Source organism: Rutilus rutilus, assembly GCF_951802725.1.
Source record: "Rutilus rutilus genome assembly, chromosome: 10".
Classification (NCBI taxonomy): Eukaryota; Metazoa; Chordata; class Actinopteri; order Cypriniformes; family Leuciscidae; genus Rutilus; species Rutilus rutilus.
This window is the reverse complement of record NC_140215.1, coordinates 32954739-32977604: the sequence shown is the minus strand read 5'-3', so window position 1 is coordinate 32977604 and position 22866 is coordinate 32954739. Positions and strand designations below refer to the sequence as shown.

The 22866-nt window shown below is 40.2% G+C and overlaps 1 protein-coding gene across 4 annotated transcripts in view; it reads right to left on the bottom strand.

Annotated features, from left to right (window-relative positions):
* Window positions 1–11027: 11027 nt before the first annotated feature.
* The window catches only part of kalrna (kalirin RhoGEF kinase a), a 230372-nt gene continuing 218533 nt past the window's right edge, over window positions 11028–22866 (bottom strand). For 2 of the 4 annotated variants that reach the window (XM_084421559.1, XM_084421561.1), the window contains 7 exons: window positions 20128–20249; window positions 19918–20049; window positions 17819–17983; window positions 16775–16853; window positions 16477–16677; window positions 15820–15958; window positions 11028–14399 (listed from right to left, as the gene is read on the bottom strand). In XM_084421559.1, coding sequence (XP_084277685.1) covers window positions 13854–14399; window positions 15820–15958; window positions 16477–16677; window positions 16775–16853; window positions 17819–17983; window positions 19918–20049; window positions 20128–20249 — 1384 coding nt within the window. In that variant the 3' untranslated portion in view covers window positions 11028–13853. The remainder of the gene's footprint in view (window positions 14400–15819; window positions 15959–16476; window positions 16678–16774; window positions 16854–17818; window positions 17984–19917; window positions 20050–20127; window positions 20250–22866) is intronic. The other 2 variants (XM_084421558.1, XM_084421560.1) reach the window with 1 other exon arrangement.

The following is a 22866-nucleotide window of genomic DNA, read 5'->3' as shown; positions in this document are numbered from 1 at the left end:
AGGCCTGATGAGGCCTCTAACCTGGCGACCACAGCATGTGGGAGCTCACACTCGGGAAGGCCGGTGAGGCCTGTAACACGGTGACCACAGTGTGTGGGAGCTCATCAGAATGTGGAAGTTAGCTAGAGAAAAACATCTGTCGTAATAAAGAGACGACAGGAAGTAACTAGAATGGGACCCGAAGTGAAAGACCAGGGTCTGAGCCAGAAATACAGTATGTGTGAGCCCACATTCGGGAAGGCCGGATGAGGCCTGTAACCTGACATGTAAAGCTCAAACCCAGGAAGGCCTGGTGAGGCCTGTAACCAGGGAACCACCGTACGTGGGAACCTATAATCAGGAAAGCCAGAAGAGGCCTGCAACCTGATAGACACAATACGTGGGAGTTCTCATTCAGTAAGGCCTGGTGAGGCCTGCCACCTGACATGAAAGAACTCATAACCAGGAAGGCCGCAGAGGCCTAAAGCCTGGTGACCACTAATTGTGGAAGGTTAAAACTCAGGAAGGTCGGTGAGGCCTGTGACCTAACGACCACCGCACGTGGGAGCTCAAATTCAAGAAGGCCTGGTGAGGCCTATAACTTGATAATCACAGTAAGTGGAAGCTCACAGCATGTAGGAGCTCACATTCAGGAAGGCCGGCGAGGCCTGTAACCTGACATGTGAAGACTCCTAACCAAGAAGGCCTGGTGAGGCCTATAACCTGGCGACTACAGTATGTGGGAGCTCATATACAACCACAGTATGTGGGAGCTCATACTCAGAAAGGCCTGGTGAGGCCTCTGACCTGATAACCACAGAATGTGGGAGCTCATAACCAGGAAGGCCAGATGAGGCCTGTAACCTGATGACCACAGTATGTAGGAGCTCACATTCAGGAAGGCCGGTGAGGCCTGTAACCTGACATGTGGAGGCTCTTAACCAAGAAGGCCTGGTAAGGCCTATAACCTGGCGACTATAGTATGTGGGAGCTCATATACAACCACAGCATGGGGGGGAACTCATACTCAGGAAGGCCGGTGAGGCCTCTAACCTGGCGACCACAGCATGTGGGAGCTCAAATCAGGAAGGCCTAGTGAGGCCTCTGACCTGATAACCATATAACATGGGAGCTCATATTCACCACAGTGTGTGGGAGCTCACATTCAGGAAGGCCAGTGAGGCCTGTAACCTAACATGTGGAGGCTCGTAACCAGGAAGGCCTGGTGAGACCAATAACCTGGCAACTACAGTATGTGGGAGCTCATACTCAGGAAGGCCTAGTGAGGCCTGTGACCTGACAACCACAGCATGTGGGAGCTCATATTCAACCAAAATATGTGGAAGCTCTCATTCAGGAAGGCCTGGTGAGGCCTCTGACCTGATAACCATAGAATGTGGAGGCTCATATTCAAGAAGGCCTGGTGAGGCCTAAAACTTGATAACCACAGAATGTGGGAGCTCATATTCAACCACAGTATGTGAGAGCTATACTCAGGAAGGCCTAGTGAGGCCTATGACCTGATAACCACAATATGTGGTAGCTCATATTCAAGAAGGCCTGGTGAGGCCTATAACTTGATACCCACAGTAAGTGGGAGCTCATATTCAACCAAAATATGTGGAAGCTCTCATTCAGGAAGGCCTGGTGAGGCCTCTGACCTGATAACCACAGAATGTGGGGGCTCATATTCAAGAAGGCCTGGTGAGGCCTAAAACTTGATAACCACAGAATGTGGGAGCTCATATTAAACCACAGTATGTGGGAGCTCATAATCAAGAAGGCCTGGTAAGGCCTATAACTTGATAACCACAGTAAGTGGAAGCTCACAGTATGTAGGAGCTCACATTCAGGAAGGCCGGTGAGGCCCGAAACCTGACATGTGAAAACTCCTAACCAAGAAGGCCTGGTGAGGCCTATAACCTGGCGACTGTACAACCACAGTATGAGGGAGCTCACATTCAGGAAGGCCGGCGAGGCCCGAAACCTGACATGTGAAAAACTCCTAACCAAGAAGGCCTGGTGAGGCCTATAACCTGGCGACTACAGTATGTGGGAGCTCATAACCAGGAAGGCCGGATGAGGCCTGTAACCTGATGACCACAGTATGTGGGAGCTCACATTCAGGAAGGCCGGGTGAGGCCTGCAACCTGACATGTAGAAGCCCATCACCAGGAAGGCCGGTGAGGCCTGTAACCTGGCGCCACAGTATGTGGGAGCTCATAACCAGGAAGGCCTGGCGAGGCCTGTAACGTGGCGACCACCGTGTATGGGAGCTCATATTCAGGAAGGCCTAGAAAGGCCTGTAACCTGATATCCCAGTATGTGGGAGCTCATAACCAGGAAGGCCGGATGAGGCCTGTAACCTGGCGACCACAGTATGTGGGAGCTCATAACCAGGAAGGCCTGATGAGGCCTGTAACCTGATTACCACAGTATGTGGGAGCTCACATTCAGGAAGGCCGGTGAGGCCTGTAACCTGACATGTGGAAGCTCATAACCAGGAAGGCCTGGTGAGGCCTATAACCTGGCAACTACAGTATGTGGGAGCTCATTTTCAAGAAGGCCTGGTGAGGCCTCTGACCTGATAACCACAGTATGCGGGAGCTCATATTCAACCACAGTATGTGGGAGCTCATACTCAGGAAGGCCTGGTGAGGCCTATGACCTGATAACCACAGTATGTGGGAGCTCATATTCAAGAAGGCTTGGTGAAGCCTATAACTTGATAACCACAGAATGTGGGAGCTCATATCACAGTATGTGGGAGCTCATATTCAAGAAGGCCTGGTGAGGCCTATAACTTGATAACCACAGAATGTGGGAGCTCATATTCAACCACAGTATGCATTTTCAGGAAGGCCTAGTGAGGCCTATGACCGGATAACCACATTATATGGGAGCTATATTCAAGAAGGCCTGGAGCGGCCTATAACTTGATAACCACAGTATGTGGGAGCTCATATTCAGGAAGGCCTAGTGAGGCCTATGACCTGATAACCATAATATGTGGGAGCTCATTTAACCATAGTATGTGGAAGCTCATATTCAGGAAGGCCTAGTGAGGCCTATAACCTGATAACCACATTACTCCTTGACAGTCAATTCCTGGGAGCTCACCTCAGGGAGGCCCAAGCACTGTCCGGTTGCAAAATGGGGACTGTCTGGTCAAGGAGGCCTGTTAAGACCTACTACCTGACCATCGAAAAAATCTTTAGATTTACTCCCATAACATTTTGCCCCAGACTCTAAAACAGGAGATGTGGTCTGAAAAGAAACAGAAATATGTTAATTTCACATTTTACAAAAAGACCAGAATTACACCTGCTCTTTTTGTTCACTGCTCATTTTTCAATTAAAATGCAGCCAAAAACACTGGGTAACGCGATCTGGATGATAGGCTGAATTACTAAATATCTAACTTCTTAAAAGTCAGATAATATTCCATCATTTTAATTCATAGAATTAAATGCAGCCATACTCACCAGACAATACTGTTTTAACATTTATACGTTCTCGTAATCTACACACTGCCTCGGCAAGCGCGAGAAAAGAGCCGTTAAAAAATATTTGGCTTTCATCCCTCGAGAAGAAAGTCAACAGTTGCGAGGTTGAAACATCCGACAGCGCACGGATTTTTTCTTTCTCACGCGCGCCGAGATATTTCTTAATGAACACTGCCAGCACCCTCAGGAACTGACTGTGAACGCCTCGTACCCAAACAGTATTGTTTCACAGATCGCACGCACCACAGCTCAGATGCTGAACCCTCCTCCCTCGAGAAAAGGGTCCGCGAAAGCGGAGCATTTTTAAATAAAAAACGCTCACAGTTTGCACAAGAGGCTCTCTCGAGAGCCTCCCGCGCGCTTCAGCGATATTCTCAATACAGACAAACAGTCCCTGAAGACGAAAAGATGTTGTCATGTGTGCAAGGCTCCCCTTTATACATCCAGGTCGCGCGCTCATCATTCAAGCTGATGATGCACAGGCTGTCGCCGGTCAACATGATTGACGTGAGTTGATATTTATTTCAGACACCTGTCACGCCTGAGGCGTTCCCCATAGCGTCATTCTGACGTAGTGTAGAGTTCCCTTTCGAAAGGGAACTCTACATTATGGGGACAAAATGTCTCTACAAAGATGGCAATTTCCGAAATCCTTGTGGGGACATAAACTGTAGGTCCCCATGAGGAAAACAGCTTATAAATCATACTAAGTGATGTTTGTTGAGAATGTCAAAATACTGAAAGTTTTGTGTGATGAGTATATTTAGAGGTATGGGATAGAATAGGTATACTGTTTATACAGAATAAAAAATTATGTCAATGGAAAGTCCCCATAAAACATGAAAACTTCATCACAGCTTTTGATAACATACTAGATAGATACTATTACAAACATTATGGATTCAATTTCATAAGTTAGGTAATGTAAGTATATTTTTTAATGTGGCAACTATAGCCTGTATTACTGGCTATAGCAACAAGGATTATTTTAGCAACAAGGGTGAATTGAAACATGTATCTTGCATTGTTTGCTGTTGACTTGATTGTTAAAAGTACTAAATTGAAAGAAGATCATACTGTTGTGATTCGGTGATTAAACCAAATGTTCTCAGTACATATTACAATAATCTTGTGTTTGAAACAATGATTATGTGGACTGAAATGTGTATAACTGTAATGGAAAGTTTTGAAAATGTGCACCGTACTTGTGTAAATAGTACCAAAGCGAAAATAATAATAATAATAATGTATTAGGAAAATACATGATTTCTTATTGGAAAATATCATTAATCTGAAAAATATAATGAATAAAAACAATTTCCTTGGCAGAGAGCATTAGAAGCAGTTAAACTAACAATAGGACAACAATATGTGCTGTGACCCTTCCCAGTTTAGTCTAGTCTAGTCTAGTCTATTAATGGATCAAGTGTTGCCGAAAAAGATGCGTCTTTAGCTTTTTCTTGAAAATGGCTACGGACTCAGCAGCTCTGGTTGAGTTAGGCAGGTCATTCCACCAGCAGGGAACAGTCCAGGTAAAGAATGAATGAATGAATGAGGCATTTATATAGCGCTTTTCATTTGTACTACTTTACACCCAAAGCGCTTTACAATCATGTCGGGGTCTCTCCTCAACCACCACCAGTGGTCCGTGAAAGTGATTTTGTGCCTCTATGAGACGACCACGAGGCGACGTTCACTTGCAGAACGCAAGTTTCTGGATGGCACGTAAGTCTGGAGTAATTTAGGTAAAAGGGAGCAGAGCCAGTGGTTGTTCTGTAGGCAAGCATCAGGGGCTAATGCTAACAGCGCCTTCATGCTAACCAGCTAACTGAAGACATGCAATGGATTCTTCAAAGGGATTTTTCATGCAAAGGAACACTTTAAATGCATGGCACTGTGGAAGGTTTAGTGCATATACTGAGTGTCAGGATCCCACAATTTACCCATTCTTCCAGCTGATGCTTCACGTCTTATTGCCTGTATCCACTTTTGTGTCCTTCAACGCTCGTTTTTTGGGGTCGACAGCTTATAAAAACTTAGTTCTGGGTTTTTTAGCTTGTTTGCTGTAGGCTACACCATGTCACAAAGCAGCTTTTTGACATTGTTTTGTTTTTTGTTATAAGTCAAAAATGACAAGCAGACAGCTTCATGAAATGAAGTCAATGGAGACGGTTGGATTGTTCCCCCCCCCGGTGGGCATGGTTTTCACATTATGACGCGTGTCGCTCTGTCTCTATAAGGATTGCTAATGTGACGTCATCATGACGTATTCCCAGTGGTGAACGCAAAGCATTTTGGGAATCCGCGGCACAAACATAAGGCGCCAAACTTCATTGCATGGAGGGAAGAACGCAGTGTTCAAGATGCCTGCATTTTGTAGGATTATATTCTGTTTTTCACACTAATTTTTCATTATTTTCATGCCAGAACACTTGCCTGCTATGCCAGCCTGGCCAAACATACCCATAATTCTTTGCGTTCTGAAGAGGTTGCCGCCCATTTGGTCACATGTCTTAGCGATCTCTATAGTGCTGGTTTAGACCCTACTCTGAAGTAGGAGCTAAATTAGTTCATTATAAAGGAGTTCCGCGGTGCGGACACGCTGACATCTGGGCACTTTCGCAAATAGTTCTAGTAACTATGAAAAGGTTCTTCTGGTGCGAAAGCCCCTAATAACGGCACATTCATGGTTCTCTTTAATATTATCTATAACAATGTTCTCCTAATGTTATGTTTGCCGGTTCTTAGTAAAACCAGTTGGTCCTCATCAATTAGGTCAGGTAAACAAGTTGCAAACCTTTTACACCCTTACGGAACAAAAATATATGTATACAAAATATAATGCAATATATTACAAAATACATTTCCATATATGGGAAACTAGTGCTTACATTTTTCAATATACTGCAATATATGCATTGACCATGTATGGCTATATATTAATACATATAAAATAATTATAAATGAAGACACAAATAGCATTACACACTGTAAAATCTAATTAGTTGGACTTGCTTAAAAAAAAGCATGCAAACCGATTGCCTTTAAACAAACAAGTAAAGTGAAATAGGAATAGTATGTGGTACTGACAAATGCTTAGTTAGTATAGTTCACTTACACAAGAGTTCTAGTAACTAAAAAAGAACTGTAGAGAGTACTTGATAATTTACTTTAAATAAAATATAATTGTTACCATTGTTGTGTTTTGCAGGCTGAATGTTGAAGTCTGTGTGACTCAAGTATGATCAATTGCAAGATTGTCACAAATATAGAGGGATTATATAAACACAATTAAAAGTTTCACAAGGTGTTCAGGACGTAAGTGTTAGCAACAAAATTATAAAAGATTATTAATTGACATGAAACATATATCACATATATGTCTATATATTATGAAGTGTATTACTGAATATAAAATTACATACATCATATTTTTCAATAAATGAAAAGCGGCAATTCCTTATGTATTGTTTAATATATTGTAATAAATTAACACAATATATTATTATGTATATTTTCAAATATACTGTTTAACCATTTAATATATTGATCATTCATATATGGGAAATATATTTTCGTTCCATAAGGGCAGATAATCAAGGTAAATAGTTTATAGTCCACATTCAAAATAGAGATTGGTCTATATGAATCGCAAAGTTTCTTTCTTTCTTTCTTTCTTTCTTTCTTTCTTTCTTTCTTTCTTTCTTTCTTTCTTTCTTTCTTTCTTTCTTTCTTTTTGTGTTATACCAAATGTGGGTAGAGCTAGGGTGTTTAAAAATGTTTTCATCCTTCCTATATTTGCAGCTGGGGTTTGGGAATATATTTAAACAGGTTTTTAATGTTATTGGCCGAAGGATTTGGCTATAATAAATTTCTGCCTGTCTACAAGCTTTGTACCAGCTTATTTTAAACATGCTATAGTGCAGCCAATAACTAAAAAACCTAATTTGGACCTTACAGATTTTTCAAATTTTAGATCGATTTCAAAACTACTCTTCCTTTCTAAAGTTTTTATCCAATTACAGACCCTCTTGGGCAAAAATGTGATTTTAGAGCACAACATTGTACTAAATCAGCGCTTTTAAAAGTTTTTATTAAGCATTGATTCTGGAGCTTCGGCAATCTTGGTATTATTAGATCTTAGTGCAGCATTTAACACCATTATATAGATGATAGTATCTTGGTTTCCCGTCTGGAGCGAAGAGAAGCTTTGCAGTTAATATCTGGGTGAATTTTTATCAACTCCAGCTCCACGAACTTGTGGGGTTCCTCAAGGGGTCCGTTCTGGCTCCTCTTTTGTTTTCATCATATATGCCTTCTTTGGGATCATCTTTTGAAGAAGCATGGTGTTTCTGTTTATTGCTATGCTGACGATACAGAGATTTATCTGCCACTGCAGCAAAATAACAAGAGTGACTTAACTCCTCTTCTAGCCTGTCTAAATGACATAAAAAGCTGGATGTACTTACATTTTTTAAAACTTATTTATAACAAAACAGAGGTCATTATAATTTTGTGCCTCCTAATCTCAATCTTGGTGCACCGGCTCATCTGCTAAGAAGATAAACGCTTTAAAACGTTTTTTTAATCTGAGACTTCTGGCTAAAGTTTTCTTTCTATTAACGATCTTGAGAAAGTCATTCATGCCTTATTTTTTTCACGGTTTGACTATTGTAACTCTCTTTATATAGGAGTTAGCCAGGCAGCACTGCTGCGTTTCTCAAGTTCTCGCAAGCATGAGCATATTACACCGATTTGATCTTTACTTAAAGCTACACTGTGTAATTTTTTTAGTTGATTCTTAGCAAAAAACACTTAGTTCTTTCAAAAATATATGTGCTCATTCATGTATATTTACTTCTTTCAAGTAATAAAGTATTCTCGTAAGTTTATAATCTGCCATTGAAAGTACATACGGGTGAGGGGTTTGAATGTCGGTCGCCATGTTGCCCCTCCATCTTGAAGCTACATTACCCAAAGAGGGACATACCTGTAAATTCAAGCTTCGCCTTTCGCGCTTTACACTCAGTGACTCAGAGACGAATGCGAGGGGGAGATTACTCGCGACTGCCGGCAGATTTGAAAGATTGCTGATGGAGGATCACGCCTATTTTCGAGGACATGTAGCAGAGTCGCCAAGGAAGCGAAAGTGAGAATTAAAACGTCAACGCGACAAGCAAATAAGCAATACCAAAGTCAGTATTGGAGTAACTTTTCCCAGATGGAAAGAGCTCATGAGGAGCAAAGATTTTAAAACGGACGCCGAAGTTGCATGCTTTCTTCTCGACAGGTAATCCAGCCTATTTGTGTAAATTCGAAGTTTCATAGTTGCTTGTCTAACCATAGCATGGTTGTGCATAACGCCAGAACGACCTCTAGTATAACTTGCGTTACTTTTCCTCACGTCAATGGTGAAAAAGTATTGTTTACCTTGTAACATAAATCTGTGCTGCGACGGATCACAGGTGATAGTTTTAAAGGCGCAATTGGACGAAGTCGAACTGGAAGCCATGTTAATCTTGGAATAATACGGCCACCGTAGGAGTTAAAACGCCCTCGAAATTGAAAGGAACAGAAACTAATATTCACTGGGTAGTCATATACAATTTCACCGCTAGATGGGGGAAAATATCACACAGTGTAGCTTTAAGTGGTTGCCGGTCTGTCCCAGAATTGAATATAAACTTTTATTATTTGTTTGTAAATCATTAAATGGCTTGGCGCCACCATACCTTGCTGGCTTACTAAAATGGCACACATCTGCTAAATCTCTTAGGTCCTCTGATCAACTGCTCTTGACCATTCATCCAGACTGAAACTTAGGGGTGATCAGGCTTTTTCAGTCACTGCACCTAAACTGAGGAACATATTACATTTGCATATCAGAATGGCTCCAACGATATCCATTTTTAAAACACGGTCAAAAGCTCATTTACTATCCAGGGCTTTTAATCTCGATTAGGTGTTAAGGTGTCCTTCTGTATTGGAGCAGCGACCTTGGCGATGAGGTATCTCCAATGAGACGATCTGAATCCTCGGCCGCTGGTCATCACAAGCGTTTTGCTCTTAAATCCGTAACAATTTCCATGATCTCCATCAAGCCAAAGCCAACATCACTCTTTCCAATCTTAGGGGATCCTAATCTCTGGGCTTACATATAACTGAGACAATACCTCCATCCTGAGTCTCTCTGATCCACCAACACCAGACGCCCATATCAACCTGTCTATTGCCCCCTTTCCACTTCATCATCTCCATATTCATCCCTAACATTCTATTCAATAAAACAATTCTTCAACGTTCGTGGTTTTGGCGTGGTCCTTGCTCGTGAAACTTAACATTCTTGTTCTGGGATAAAAAGATCTAGCTTCACCACCACTATAGCTGTTATAAAAAAAAGAATCAGAAATTACAGGAAAGAAGAATGTTTTATAAGTTAAGGCATGTCTCTGCTATGGATGTGCACGTACACTGGACTTGTGTTCTCAGTTGGGGAAACAGTCCCACAAAGAGAAGACAGGCTTCTTAAAAGAAAGTGGTGTTTATGTATTGGGCACATCGACAAATAATGCAGAAAACATCTTTCCTGTGACATTTGTGGGCTTAGACGTCACACTTTGCTTCATATCATTTCTAAAGAAAAGAGAACAACAGATACAATTTATTGGATGTTTTATTTTAAATTTTACTCCTATACTCCTCAGACTTGTGAATTCAGTGAATTGTTAATTGGAGACTCGCTCTGACCGGATCATTTGAATCAGTGAGTTCTTGACTCGACAACAGATGCAATTGGATTGGTCCAATTCACTAATGAATCGTTCAGTGTGATTTGCGAACTGATTTAACAGATAAATTGAAAAGAATAAGCTCGTTCACAATTCGGACATCACTATTCTTCATTTATGAAATGTAGTGGAGTAAAAAGGGCGATATTATGCTTTTGAATGTAGTAAAGTAAAAGTTTCCCAAAATGAAAATACTCAAGTACACATTTAAGTATCTGTACTTTATCTAAGTACAGTAACAAAAAAAAAAAAAAAAAAGTTACTGTCCACCACTGTCAACAATTAGTTCCTTTTAAGTTCCTTTGGGAATTGAGTCCAGTGGTATTGTCTGCTAAGCCAATCCTACAATATCTGGGCTGAGATGACATCTTACCAGTATCAGTTGTTAAAAAGTGGATCAGATGGCTACAATAACTTTACCATCTGGAAGGTTTTGAGCTTGCAATATGTTTAAAAAACATTCAACTTTGGAGCTATCACTAACTGCACAGTTGCAACATTGTTCAGATGCAAGCAAAGATGGCTATGGAGCTGTGACACATTTGCTGTAACGCAATACGCACTCTCAAATACACTGATCATCCACAACCTTAAAACCACTGACAGTTGAAGTGAATAACATTGATTATTTTTTTAAGATGGCACCTAGCCTAAGCCCAGACTAAAATGCATGTTGGAGCTGAGCATATCTTAAAATATGTCAGTGTCATTATTTTGTCTCAAGATGCACACCAGTAATGTTTATAATTTTTTCTAAGGCACGTTTATAAGCTACTTGAATGTCCTAATAGAACGAAGGCCTGTTATTAATTCTTGTATAAATCTCGTATAATTGAATTGAGTTATGCACGGTATGTACATTGGAGATAAACTACTTGTACTTTCATATTGTGCAGATGTAATATTAACATTATAATATATTAAAATAATAATTAGTACGCCAACATTTTTATAAAACCACCTCCAGATGAACTTCCAAAAAAAGAAAAGAAAAGAAAACAGTTTCTCTAAAAACAAAGCACGGTTTATTAAACATTCAGTAACAAACAAACAGCCCATATGAATCAATTAAAACAATATTTCCGCAGATTTTACACACAGGCTTCTATACAATCCTTTTGCAGGGGTAAATGCATGAAATAGAGATGCAACGAGCAGATCTGGCTTTATTCTTCAGAAATCTCCTGAGATGCTTTCCAAAGGGACTTGTTTGGGTGACAGCTACTGATGACTGAAATCAAATTACATTCCGATTATTTTTATGTTGTTTGTTTCAGATGTGCTGAAATGAAACATGGCCCATCCCTGATGATGATGATGATGATGATGATGATATTACAGAGGTTATTAATACAGCGCAGAAGCTTTAAACAGCAGGAGCTGATGAGGTTGAACATGAGATGTAGCGATTGTCCCAATGCAGTTTTCACAGGCTATCATGCTGTGAAGTCTTTATACTGCCCCGCTGTGTGATAACTCACTGAACCTTCTCTATTAGGCTTCCTTATTGATGGCAAATATGTGTATTTAGAGTGTATTCACTGATATCGTCACATTATCAACTGAAAGTGTTTACAGACTGTGCTTCTGATATGTGACTGCTGTGACAGTTTGACATATTACAAATCTAACTGCACATACAACACACATAACAATTATGTAGTCAAACACATGAAATAGTTGGACATTCCTATAATACATTAATGTGTTTATTAAATAAATGGGAGTAAAAGGCTTCTGATGGTTTCTTTGACAATGTGTTGGTATTTTGTAAAAAATAAATAAAATAAAAAATACAGTACTGTTCAAAAGTTTGGGGTCAGTAAGATGTTTTTTTCAGCAAGAAACAATTCTATTTCAAATAACAGCTGTTCTTTTTGAAACTTTCCATTCATCAAAGAATCCTGTAAAAATATTTTGTACATTGATAAGAAATGTTTCTTGAGCACTAAATCAGCATTATGTGACGCTGGAGTGATGATGATGAAAATTAATCTTTGCATCAAAGGAATATATTACATTTTAAAATATATTAAAATAGAAAAAGTTCTTTTGAATTGGTTTAATATTGCACAATAGTACTGTTGTTACTGTATTTTTGATCAAAGAAATGCAACCTTCTTTCAAAATCAATCACAAATCTCATCAACCCCAAATCTTGAACTGCAATGTAAATAAGTGCTGAACTGCTGAGGTTTAATAACTGAAATGACAATACTTTGCTGACAAATAAGAAAACAGTTTTGAATATGAATTTGTTCAATGCATATTTTTTTTCAATTTTAAGACATTCAAAAATCATCCTCATTATGCTAAATGACATCAATGATGACACTCATGACCCTATACTATGAAAACTGAATATAATACATTTTAACTGGTGGATGTTCTGTTATTTCTACATGCATGTATTTGTACAATAACCTGTCAAATATTCTACATTCTTTCATTCATCTTAACGAATCCATGAAAAATATATCTGCTGCAAGATGATGGACAACTACATTTCTCTTCACACCCAACCACATTCTGTCATCGTTTATTTACTCTCATGTCGCTCCAAACCAGTATTTGAATTTGAGAAGTATTGGTACTTATTGAGCTCCAAATATGAGCTAAACGTATCATACAATTGAAGACCGTTCTGTCGTTCTTCGCCAAAAATCTTCCAAATGAAGTCATATTCATAAAACAGATTGTTCCGGTCCTTGATTATGAATAGTTGCTCCGCGTTTGAAGCCATTGTACATTACTCTACAAACATACACCTGTGACCGCATTACATTAGTATTACTGTGCCACCGTGTCTGTTGCTTGCCAACTATTCAGCTTCTGAAGAATTATATTGCTTGGTGGAAGATTTTTTTTTTTTTATCATTAGCATTACGTATTTGTGCATTTTGTACATCCTATTGCAGTCTTTAATCGTGATAAATGCAGTTCATATGGTGACGTGAGCTCTGTTAAATTTGTGTCTAGGGTGGGAATTGAAGATCGGATTTATATTCGTTTTGTGAAGACGCATTTATGTTGCCAAGTGTAAAAGGAACCGTTTGAACAAATCAGATAGCAATCCGATCAGTAAAAACACGTGACCACATGTGAACAGGATGTGCCATTTTGAATATGTGAACACAAATTCGTTATTTTTTTTTTTCCATTTACTTAGCATAAACATTCGTCAAAACTTCCTTTTTTTTTGCAGGTCTGGAACAACAAGTAAATGATGACAGAATTCTCATTTTTGGTTGAACTTTTCCTGTAAACCCTCTCAATACACCTGAACATACAACAACACCCAACTACTGGTCCGTTTAAGACTCTCAAAGGTCTAAAACAAATCACCCTAAGACACTCCCACACATATGACAATCAATGATGTCACTACTCCTAGCTATTCCAGTGTCCTTATTAATCACTAATGGTCTGAAAAGTGTTGATCTCCCCGGGTCACAAGTCATCAGAGTGGGCCGATTATCTCTACAGGAAACACTGTGTACAGTAAGTGCACATTCCAAATGATATGATATAATGTAAATGATATTTAATGTCGAAGAATGCCCATCTTCAGCCCATCGTCTCATAAGGTGTGTCCCATACTGCTGCTGACCAGTCCTTTAACGTTTGTCACCGGTCTGACTCCATGCAGCTGTTTGCGTCTGTCGATAAACGCGGCGAGTCTGACGGTGTCCAGTGGTGTTTTGGAGTAATCTCCACTATGAGCGCTGACCCACGGGTGCTGCAGGCACGAGGCGGAGCTCGGCCTCTTTCTGGGGTCCTGGTTGAGCGTGGACACGATGAAGTCTTTGGCGGCCTGGCTGACGCCGCAGAAGTACTCCTCGGGGAAGCAGAAGTCCAGCCTGCAGATGTTGACGCAGGTCTCCTCCAGACTCTCGTCCAGGAACGGGGAGACTCCGCTGAGCAGGACGTAGGCCAGCACCCCTACGCTCCACACATCTGTAGACAGGGACACCGGGGTGCCCTGGACGAGCTCTGGAGCGGCAAACTCAGGGTTCCCCAAGAGGAGATGCACGTAGCGGTGACCCGAAACCTGCACTGCGTCGCCTAGGTCCGAGAGCTTCACGCAAGGCACCGGCACGTGGAGGTCCACCAACAGATTTTCAGGCTGAGGAACAAGAAAGAGACTTTCAAGACTCTGCACTAGGTTTTTAAACTCTGTTTTAGTGGTCACAGTGCTTGCTTGTACAAAACTCAAAATGCTAGCGTGATGTGGATGCTTGCAAGGATGTTGGTATTTGGCTGCTGCTAGATAAGTCCCTCGCAAAGAAAGTCAGTTCACTTGGCCGCCATGTTGGAAGCTACTTTGGTTATGCAAGACCAGAGCCCGTCTACGGAGAGCCTGCCCACTCCCTATTAAGTCCTATTGTACCGAATTTTGGTTGTAGTTCCACCAGAGTTCCACTGGGGGCGATCGCCCATGAGTGCAGAATGAATGGGAGTCTATGGGGCTAGACGGCTAAATTTGTCTCTTTCACCCGATTGCCGTTGAGAAATCTCAGATTCGATAGTAGGTTTTGCAAGTTCAACATGGGTTATAGGTCGAAAGTTGAATGAACGAGTACTTATGTCCTTTCGATTTCTTACAGGTTGAGTTGTTGTTGCCCATAACACAGTGAAGGACTGATTACGACCAGAGATACCGCTTGATGGCATCGTGGCATCCGAAGCGGGACCAGAAACAAAGAAAACAAAAACTCGTCTAGCACGTGTATTTACCTGTGTCAGCTGTGTTGTCGTCGATGCCTGGAGAGAAAACAAAGTGCAGAGCGCGAAAGCACCAAAGTGACTGAAGGATTGCCGTAAAGCAGTATCTCTGGTCGTGTATGACGTCATTGACACTTTAAAAGACTTTTTTAAGCAAATAAGTGACTCTAAAAAATCTAACACCCAGCAATGTGTAATTTCTTCGCATCTCCTTTCGAATACAATATTCAAATTACTAGACAAAAAATTATATCCTGAGAAAAGTGGATTTTGATGGGTATACTGCCATAGACCTCCATTCATTCTGCACTCGTCCTGTGAGCGCCCTCATATGGAATCAAAGTGGAACTGCAACCATTTCAGAAGCCGGAAGTGTACTGAGAGTGAAACTTCTCGCCATATTAGACATTCTCTGGCAAGACCAACTCCAATTAACTTAAATGCGGTCATACTGAAAACTCAAAAACAGCTGACATGAGCAGTCTCTTAAATGTTGTTTCTTATAACATTAAGAACAATAACATTAAGAAGTCTATCTTTCAGGTCGGTCCCGCCAATGTGCAGTCTCAGGAGCTTTGCCGATTGACTCTTTTATTTAGTATTCAGGACTTTCTGTATTGGATCCATCATATTTTTTGCATTGCAGTTTCTCCCATTCATAGGAATATAAATGAACAGTCTTGGTGCAGTCTTTGGTTTTATTTAGGTTTTAAGCACGGTTAGAGTGTTGCTAAGGTGCTGCTTTGGATACGTGTCTGCTAAACTTCTACTTTTTACTAAATAAGCTCTAAATATGCTGATGTGGTGGTATAATGTTTCACCTTGAGGTCCAGATGAGCTACTCTGCAGGTGTGCAGGTGCTGCAGAGCTTCCAGTGTGTCTTTAATGAAGAACGCCACCTTCTCCTCCATCAGCTCATCGTGAGCCACTAGATAGTCCAGCAGACGTCCATCTTCAACACTGAACACATAAACATGATCACATCAATGCATGTCTTTCTTTATTGTTTATGCCAATTCTGAAAAACTTGTATCTGGGTTTTAGGACTCATGTCTGCTACACTCTTATTCTTTTATGGTCTGGAAAAGCCAGGCATGAATATTCTTCAAAATATCTCATTTTGTGTTATACTTGTCATACAGTTTTGAAATGGCATGAGTGTGAAAATGTGACACGTTTGTAAATGGGTGAACTATCTCTTTAAAGCAGAGGTTCAACTCAACCCTCTGTGTTCAAAATCATCCACTATTCCCTACATTAGTCCACTAATATAGTCCACCGATGGAGTGAATGAAACCGACTGAGTGAATACAATACTTCTACATGTATTTGATAAGATTGGCTAACTTCATACTGCCATAGGTCACTCTGCTGTTCATCAGGATTGGCCAAATTGTTGTCTAGGCATAAGTGATTTGTCTAGTCTAGGCCCATAACTGTTGTGTCAATGAAAGAGCTTTCCAAATGGATTTCCTCACAGCTCAAGAACCAGCATGTAGGCCGTGGGCGACTCATAGGTGTCGATCAGCGCCACCAGCTGGGGATGCTGGACATGACGCATGATATCGGCCTCATGGGCAACCTGCTCTTTCTTCTGCATCTTCTTATTGACACATTTCACAGCAACCTCCTTCTTACTGGCCTTACTGAGACACTTCCTCACCACTGAGAAACGACCCCTGAAACAGACGATGTGAAACAAATGCCAGAGTTTGTTACTGACAGGATGAATGGTGCTAGACTGCTTTTTAACGAAGGTAAAATTGATATATTTACCGTCCAATTTCACATAATTCTGTGAATGCAGATTCAAAGTTGTCTTTCCACTGGATTCCAGTGCCGTCATACGTTGAGGCTTGATGAAAGAGAGAAAGAGAAACAAAATTAGAGAATAAGAAATGTGTCTGGAACAGAAGGCTCAGTTCTGTTCTAAAACCCAGTACTGCCGACCAAAACAATACAGGCATCATATATGTTGAGGTATTAGCGGCATAATTATGCTTCTTTCTATAGATACTTTACTATAATGGAAGGCAGCATCACATGTATGCTGAGAAGTCAATCTCAGATTGCAATGTGACAAGCTCAGTGATTTTTAAAATTTATTTAATATATGCATTTCATTCTAAATTCATTTGTGGTTATCAAACTCTACTGATATCAAATGCACTACAAAAAATCATATTCTTAATAAGTTTTAATGAGAAGCAACAATCCCTAAAATATTAAAATGTTTCATATATTATTTCTTGAATATAAGTTCCGGTATATTTTGTCTTACTAAACTGTCAGATTTTTCTCTTCTTTTTAATGTAAATGAACAACTTAATTTATTAGTTTAGATACTGGATATGTATTAATGGATTTTTTTTAATTTTAGATTCTGTATATTTTAGAATCTGTATTGAAAGTCAGTCTTAATATCTTATGTAGTGTTACTTCTCAAGTAAATGTACCTTGTTTCACTCATCTTTTTTATGAGTTGTGTAAAGTATCCATCATACTTTAGTAAGTAAAGTTAAAGTAGCAATTAAAAATACTATACAAAAAGTATTTGAATTAATATTTCTAAAAAGCGACTGATATTAAAACTACTGAAGCATCAAAAGTTGAAGTAGATTGTACTAATAATGGCACAACTGATGGTACCGAGGCAGCCCGAGTGTGACTTGATAGAATCGGTAAGATACTGTATGTATGTAAGAGTGTATTGTTCACCCGAAAATGAAAAATTGTCATGATTTATGCGACCTTACAGATTTGTGTGAATGTGTATGAGAAAGGAAGGTAGTTGACTTTGGTGAAGCACTTCGTCCTCACCTGTGCTGGGTAAAGTCACCATGTTTGAGGGTTCACTGGGTGGGCTGATGCCCCACGGGTTACTGGCACTGACTCTGAACTGATAGTGCCCACCAGGAATCAGATTCTCAATCTTCACACACACGTCTGCAGTGGAGACCACCGACTTCTGCCACACCAGAGAGTCTGCACACAAGATCAGACACACACATTTGTGAACCCAAAGCTGGATGATTAAAACATGCATATGACACACATCCATGTCATAAGATTAACTTTCTTTGCAGTCAAAAAAAGTATGCATGGACCTGGATAAAGATGCTATATTATATACTTCTGTAGAAATGTATTTATTCCTGTCAAAGTTCCTTGCAAAAAAAAATTACAAATAAAATAGTACTGTACCTTTTATGTACGCTACTGTTCAAAAGTTAAGGGTCAGATTTTTTTTAAAAAGAAATTAAAACTTTTATTTAGCAAGGATGCATTAAACTGAGCAAACATGACAGTAAAGACTTTTACATTGTTAGAAAAGGTTTCCATTTCTGAAATTCTGCTCTTTCTAATTATGAAAGAATCCTGGAAAAAAAAATTATCACAATTTCAAAAAAATCTTAATTAGCTATTTTCAACATTAATAATAAAGATAATAAGCAAATATTTCAGAAGGATCATGTGACTGAAGACTGGAGGTATGGCTGCTGAAAATTCAGCGTTGCCATCATCATGCCATCATTACATTTTAAAATATATTGTGACTAAATTTATAACTGTATAAATTGTAACAATATTTAACATATTTTTTTACTGTTTGTTTGATCAAATAAATGCAGCTTTGGTGAACATACAATATTTTTTTCAAAAACATAAAAATATTTTACAGACTCCAAACTTTTGCACGATAGTGAGAGGGAGGAGAGAGAGAGAGAGAGAGAGAGAGAGAGAGCAAGAGGGAGATTTGAAGAAAGACTGTAGAAAGAGAAATGGCTGAAAGACATGACAAAAGAGAAAAGATCAGAGGAATATCACTGGGAAAAGGGCAAGAGCTCACTATTCATGATTATCATTGGTTTTGCTATGTTTCACAGAACCAAGATATGCTGTTGTTGTTAGCTATAGTAACAGGACAGTTTTGACAGTTATAGCAACATTACTGGTGACTAACAACAAACTCTAGCTCGTACATACTCTTGTGTATTCCGCTTATTCATGTTTTTGCTCTTCCTTGCCATTTGTTTGTCATCTTCGCTTTATTTTTTCATGAAGCATTATTTTGCTTCGCTTCAGCTGTATGATAAAGAGACATCCACTCGTGCATTGCGTATTCGTGAATTTTGGGGGCGGAGCAATGAAGGGAGGGGCGTGTTGGGGTGATTTTAAATATTCAACAGTGATTCTCAGAAATCACTTACTGCACCTTTAAATATCTGAACACAGAATAGGTGATGATATGTGACCCTGGATCACAAAACCAGTCACTAGTCGTACGGGTATATTTGTGGCAATAGCCAACAATACATTGAAAGGGTCAAAATTATCGATTTTTCTTTTATGCCAAAAATCATTAGGATATTAAGTAAAGATCATGTTCCATTAAGATATTTAGTAAATTTCCTACAGTAAATATATAAAACATTTATTTTTGTGAGTGAATGCAGCACAACCGCGAACATAAATGGACAACTTTAAAGGCGATTTTCTCAATGTTTCGATTTTTTTGCACCCTCAGATTCCAGATTTTCAATAGTTGTATCTCGGCCAAATATTGTCATATCCTAACAAACCATACATCAATGGAATGTACAGATGATGTACAAATCCCAATTTAAAAAAATTGACCCATGTGACTGGTTTTGTGGTCCAGGGTCACATATGTAAATGTGGGCAATCATAATGTGCTCACAGTTGTGACACAGAACACAGAGCTGTTTAGTTTCAACCAGTGTTGTTGGTGGATTGGGGAGGGATGCGAATGTGAGAGTAGAGAGTTTTATCTCTACATAGTCCATCAAAGTTTTTTATTTCAAAAGAGCAACATGACCCCATTAAGTGTCTCTCATTACAACAGAAATCTCAGGCAGTGGTTCTCTCAGTGGAGGTTTGTCAGTGTAATGGTTTACCCTCCTGCCTGTACTCCACAGTGTAGCTGGAGATGGTAGAGTTCCCCGAGCTGACCGGAGGAAGCCAGTGGACAATCACTGCAGTGCTGCTGGCCTCCTGAGCCACAGGTCGAGCAGGGGCTGCTGGGATTCCTGGACCACAGAACAACTGCCATTACAGAGGATCCAGATCTACAACACACATCTTCATTTCTCTTTGTGTCTTCTCACCTTGTACTTTAATGGATGCAGATGAGGAGGCTGTGCCATGATCATTCACAGCCACACATGTGTAGATGCCAGTGTCCTGTGGCATTAGATTACAGATCTTCAACACAATATCACCCGTATCCCTAAAGTGGATCAGAAGCACATACAGAGTGAGAAAGTTATTTTCAGATAAACAAACAAATGGCACAATTAAGCCAATTATATTAACAAATCGGTTTACATATGACAAGCATCTGTCATATAAAATAGCTTATTCAGTACAACAACAACATGCTATTGCAACATTCTGCATATATAACAGGAATTGGTCAAAAGTCATACAGTAAGTCATATAACAAACTTGAGTATCAGATTTAGGGATGTGTTTGAACTTTTGTATGTTCTCCATAGAGAGTTAAGTTGATGTGATGTAATAATAAGCAGATCTTTGTAGCTGTGGGTGGGGAGTAGGGAAACAAAATCACAAATATGTCTTTTGGTTGTATAGTGCTCTTGTTTAAGTGAGTTAAGAGCCACAGTCAGTGGTGCAGTGGAGAAGAAGAAGAAGAAGAAGAAACCTGAGGAGTCATGGGACAGTTACATAACAGTGAGACTTATGAGGTCACACAGAAAAAACTCAGATTACATGATCTGAAATTTAATATAAACAATCCTGAACAATTTCCTGAAACCAGTCCGTGTCTTACACTCAAATAAAGATGTTTCAATATAGAATTTTAATAATCCACATTGTACCAGGAGAACAAGTGGTTTAACAGGGTTATAGGATGCAATTTTAAAAGTTATTTATTTTGTTTATTGGGTGTATTAGAATAGGTTAACATGCTTTAAAGTAAAAAAAATAAAAAACACATTACTTTTCCACATACAGTACATTATTGCAGCACCTCTATTCCCAGTCTGTCTGAAACGCTCTGACTGAGGTCTGGGTTCTACTAAGCCCCTCCTTCCGAAATGCTCAGTGCGCTGTGATTGGCCAGCTGACCCAGTGCCCTGTGATTGGCCAAACACATTAAGCATTTGTCTGGAAAGTTACACCCTTTACCAAAATCGCAAGCTTCAGCTTCCAAGGCCTCTAAAGGCCCTTGCACACTGAGTCTGAAATTATCGCATGCGTTTTTTCGCTTTCGTGATTTGGTGGTTCTGAATTGTCAAAACACCATTTAAAATGCTTGCTACCGATGCGAAAAACGCAGAAAATCGAACCTGATTCGATTTTTTTTTGACGGACGAAAGTTTCGGAGGCAGTGTACAAGCGTGATTGACATAACGTGAGGTCGTATTTAACGTTTAACGCCTCGTGACTAAACAAAGGGCGCCAATGTGAGTGTGCACACCGACGCGAAAAACGGCACGCGTAAAAGCGACATTTTTTATAAAAAAACGCCTCGGGTTCGTTTTTTTGGCTTGACACGCTGCGTCAAAAACTATCCGACCAATGAGATTGGCGCTTTTGCTCACGTGTCTGGAGCTTCTGAAGTTACAGTAAAACACAACTTGGGGGCGCTCAAACACAAAACGGTCTTGCCGAGCACACATCAGGGGGGCAGGGATTTGTATTATTTTGAAGGTACCCCCGGGCGCCGCCATTGGCTAGCGGAACCCCACCTGCAGTTAGCATCCCATTGACTCCCATTCATTTTGGCGTCACTTTGACAGCGAATAACTTTACATCTGAGGCGTTTAAAGACTCCATTTGTCCATTATTTATTTCTAAAGAAACACGAAATGTATAAAAGGCTCCATTACCTTGTAGCTTACGTTATGGCCCTGTAGAAGCAGTTTTTGTAAAAGTAGGCTAACGATTGCGTCATAGCCACGCGACTCTCTGTCGCACAGTAGGAAATTACCGTATGGACAGGAGTAGAAGCTCGCGGGCAATCGGGAGGACGTCGAGGCAAAATGACAAAGTTATTAATCAGAACACCTACAAAAAGTTTCTCCTGCTCCAAGATCATGGACAGCTCATACTCACGCTCTCCGTCTCTGCAAGTTTCGGAAGGGAATGATTCAGATTGATCTTGGCACAGCTACTAGAAGACAGACGGTTTGCTCACGTCACATCTACGTCGTCAAGCTCAGTTTGAGTCTGCGCAGTACGCTGGACCCCCAGGAAGTAAAAGTTTCTAATTGGCTTCACTTTGTCTCCGTTGAATCCAATGGGGTCGCTGTGTCCATTTCTTTTACTGTCTATGGCACACATACGTAACGGCGAAGAAGATATACACCAAGTAGCATCTACACTGCCGGGAAGAAATAAGACGAGGAAGATGCAAGGCAAGATGAATGTAGAGCTGCTGGTCTCGTTGGTGTCGGAACATAAAGAACTATATGACAAACGCGACAGCGGGGTATTTCTGTTTTACATTAAGCACCATCTAATGTCAGGGAATGAATTTGCATGTTCACTCGGCTCATCGTCAGCGAAAATCGCTTGGGTGTGAACACAAAAAACGCGTTGAAAAACGCTGGCGAATAACGCGCGCCGATATTCGTCGCGGTGTGTACGGCCCTTTAGCCTGAGTCCGATTATGACGATGTGGATTGATCAGAATCAACTTTGCAAGCACAACTTGTGTATAGCCGGCCTTGTCCTCTCCCAGGATCAGGTAAGTGTCCTCCATTAAATGTGCTGAACACAAGCAAACTTTTGGGTTGTACAGCTCAGGAACAGTTTTATAAATACATCTTAACAACTGATTCCTAATGTCATCAGTTTTCAATCCCTTTTGTGGGAAA